Raw genomic sequence first — 1,151 nt, 5'->3', positions numbered from 1 at the left:
GCAATATGAGGGACTGATTCCTCGAATGTCTGTTAAGGTCTATCCTAAAGCCTTTGCGTTGTTTTTCAGGATCTGGATAAGTGCATCCTCCTTCTCCTTATTCAGCTAGGCAGATATAATAACCGGTAACATGTTATTACCTCCTAAGTAAGCGTATTTGAGGTGCACAGGTAACAACTTCAATTTTAACACAGGTGGTTCTTCTAAGGATGGCTTACTGCATTGCGATTTTCGTTCAGATAACTTGAGTGTTTCAAAATTTGATTTAACTTGTATTGCGGCGCAATCCTCCTCCCACATTGCGCCGATTCCAAATTCTTCTTCTTTCAACTCTTTCTAGGGGTTCGTGCCAAGGTTCTTCTTGAAATTCCTCAACATATTGACAATTCTCCATATCACTCGGGTATTTCAACGCGTTGAGAACGTTGAACTGCACTTTCTGATCGTCAACCCTGATGGTCAGTTCTCCCTTTTGTACATCGATCAGTGCTCGCCCTGTTGCAAGAAATGGGCAACCTAAGATGATAGGCACCTCTCTGTCAGCTTCATAATCTAATATGATAAAGTCAGTAGGGAAGATGAACTTATCTAGTTGCACGAGTGCATCCTCTATTTTGCCCTTGGGATGCGTTATAGATCTATTGGCCAACTGCAATGTAATTGTGGTTGGTCTTGCATTGCTGATATTTATCTTCTTGAAGATCGACAATGGCTTTAAGTTTATACTCGCCCCTAAATCACACAGCGCATTTCCGACCTTCTTCCCTCCTATTGAGTAAGGCAATGTAAAACTCCCAGGATCTTTCATTTTGGTGGGGATGTTGTTCTGAAATAGTGCACTGTATTCATATGTTAATGCAACTGTTTCATTTTCCCCGATCTTTCTTTTGTTAGCAAGTATATCCTTAAGGAATTTCACATAGCTCGACATCTGTTCCAAAGCTTCTACTAAGGGAATGTTGATGTGTAGTTGTCGAAGGACATCTAGGAACCTCTAAAATTGCTTATTATCATCTTTCTTCTTCAGCCTGGACGGGAAAGGTGGAGGATTCTGCCGTACTTCCTGTTCAACTGGCTACTCATTGAGGTTCTGTGCTTTCTATGTGTTAGTAATTAGAGGTTGCGTTGATTTTGATTCAAGTCTTGCTGAG

The 1,151-nt window shown here is 41.1% G+C and overlaps 1 protein-coding gene across 1 annotated transcript; it reads right to left on the bottom strand.

Moving 5' to 3' along the window:
* Positions 1-265: 265 nt before the first annotated feature.
* Positions 266-931, bottom strand: LOC120077192. The gene has a single exon (XM_039031095.1). The coding sequence runs from the start codon at positions 929-931 to the stop codon at positions 266-268; it is 666 nt and encodes a 221-aa protein (XP_038887023.1).
* Between the last annotated feature and the right edge of the window lie 220 nt (positions 932-1,151).

Source organism: Benincasa hispida, chromosome 5 (assembly GCF_009727055.1).
Source record: "Benincasa hispida cultivar B227 chromosome 5, ASM972705v1, whole genome shotgun sequence".
Lineage (NCBI taxonomy): Eukaryota > Viridiplantae > Streptophyta > Magnoliopsida > Cucurbitales > Cucurbitaceae > Benincasa > Benincasa hispida.
The sequence above is the reverse complement of the archived record's forward strand: the minus strand, read 5'-3'. Positions and strand labels throughout refer to the sequence as shown.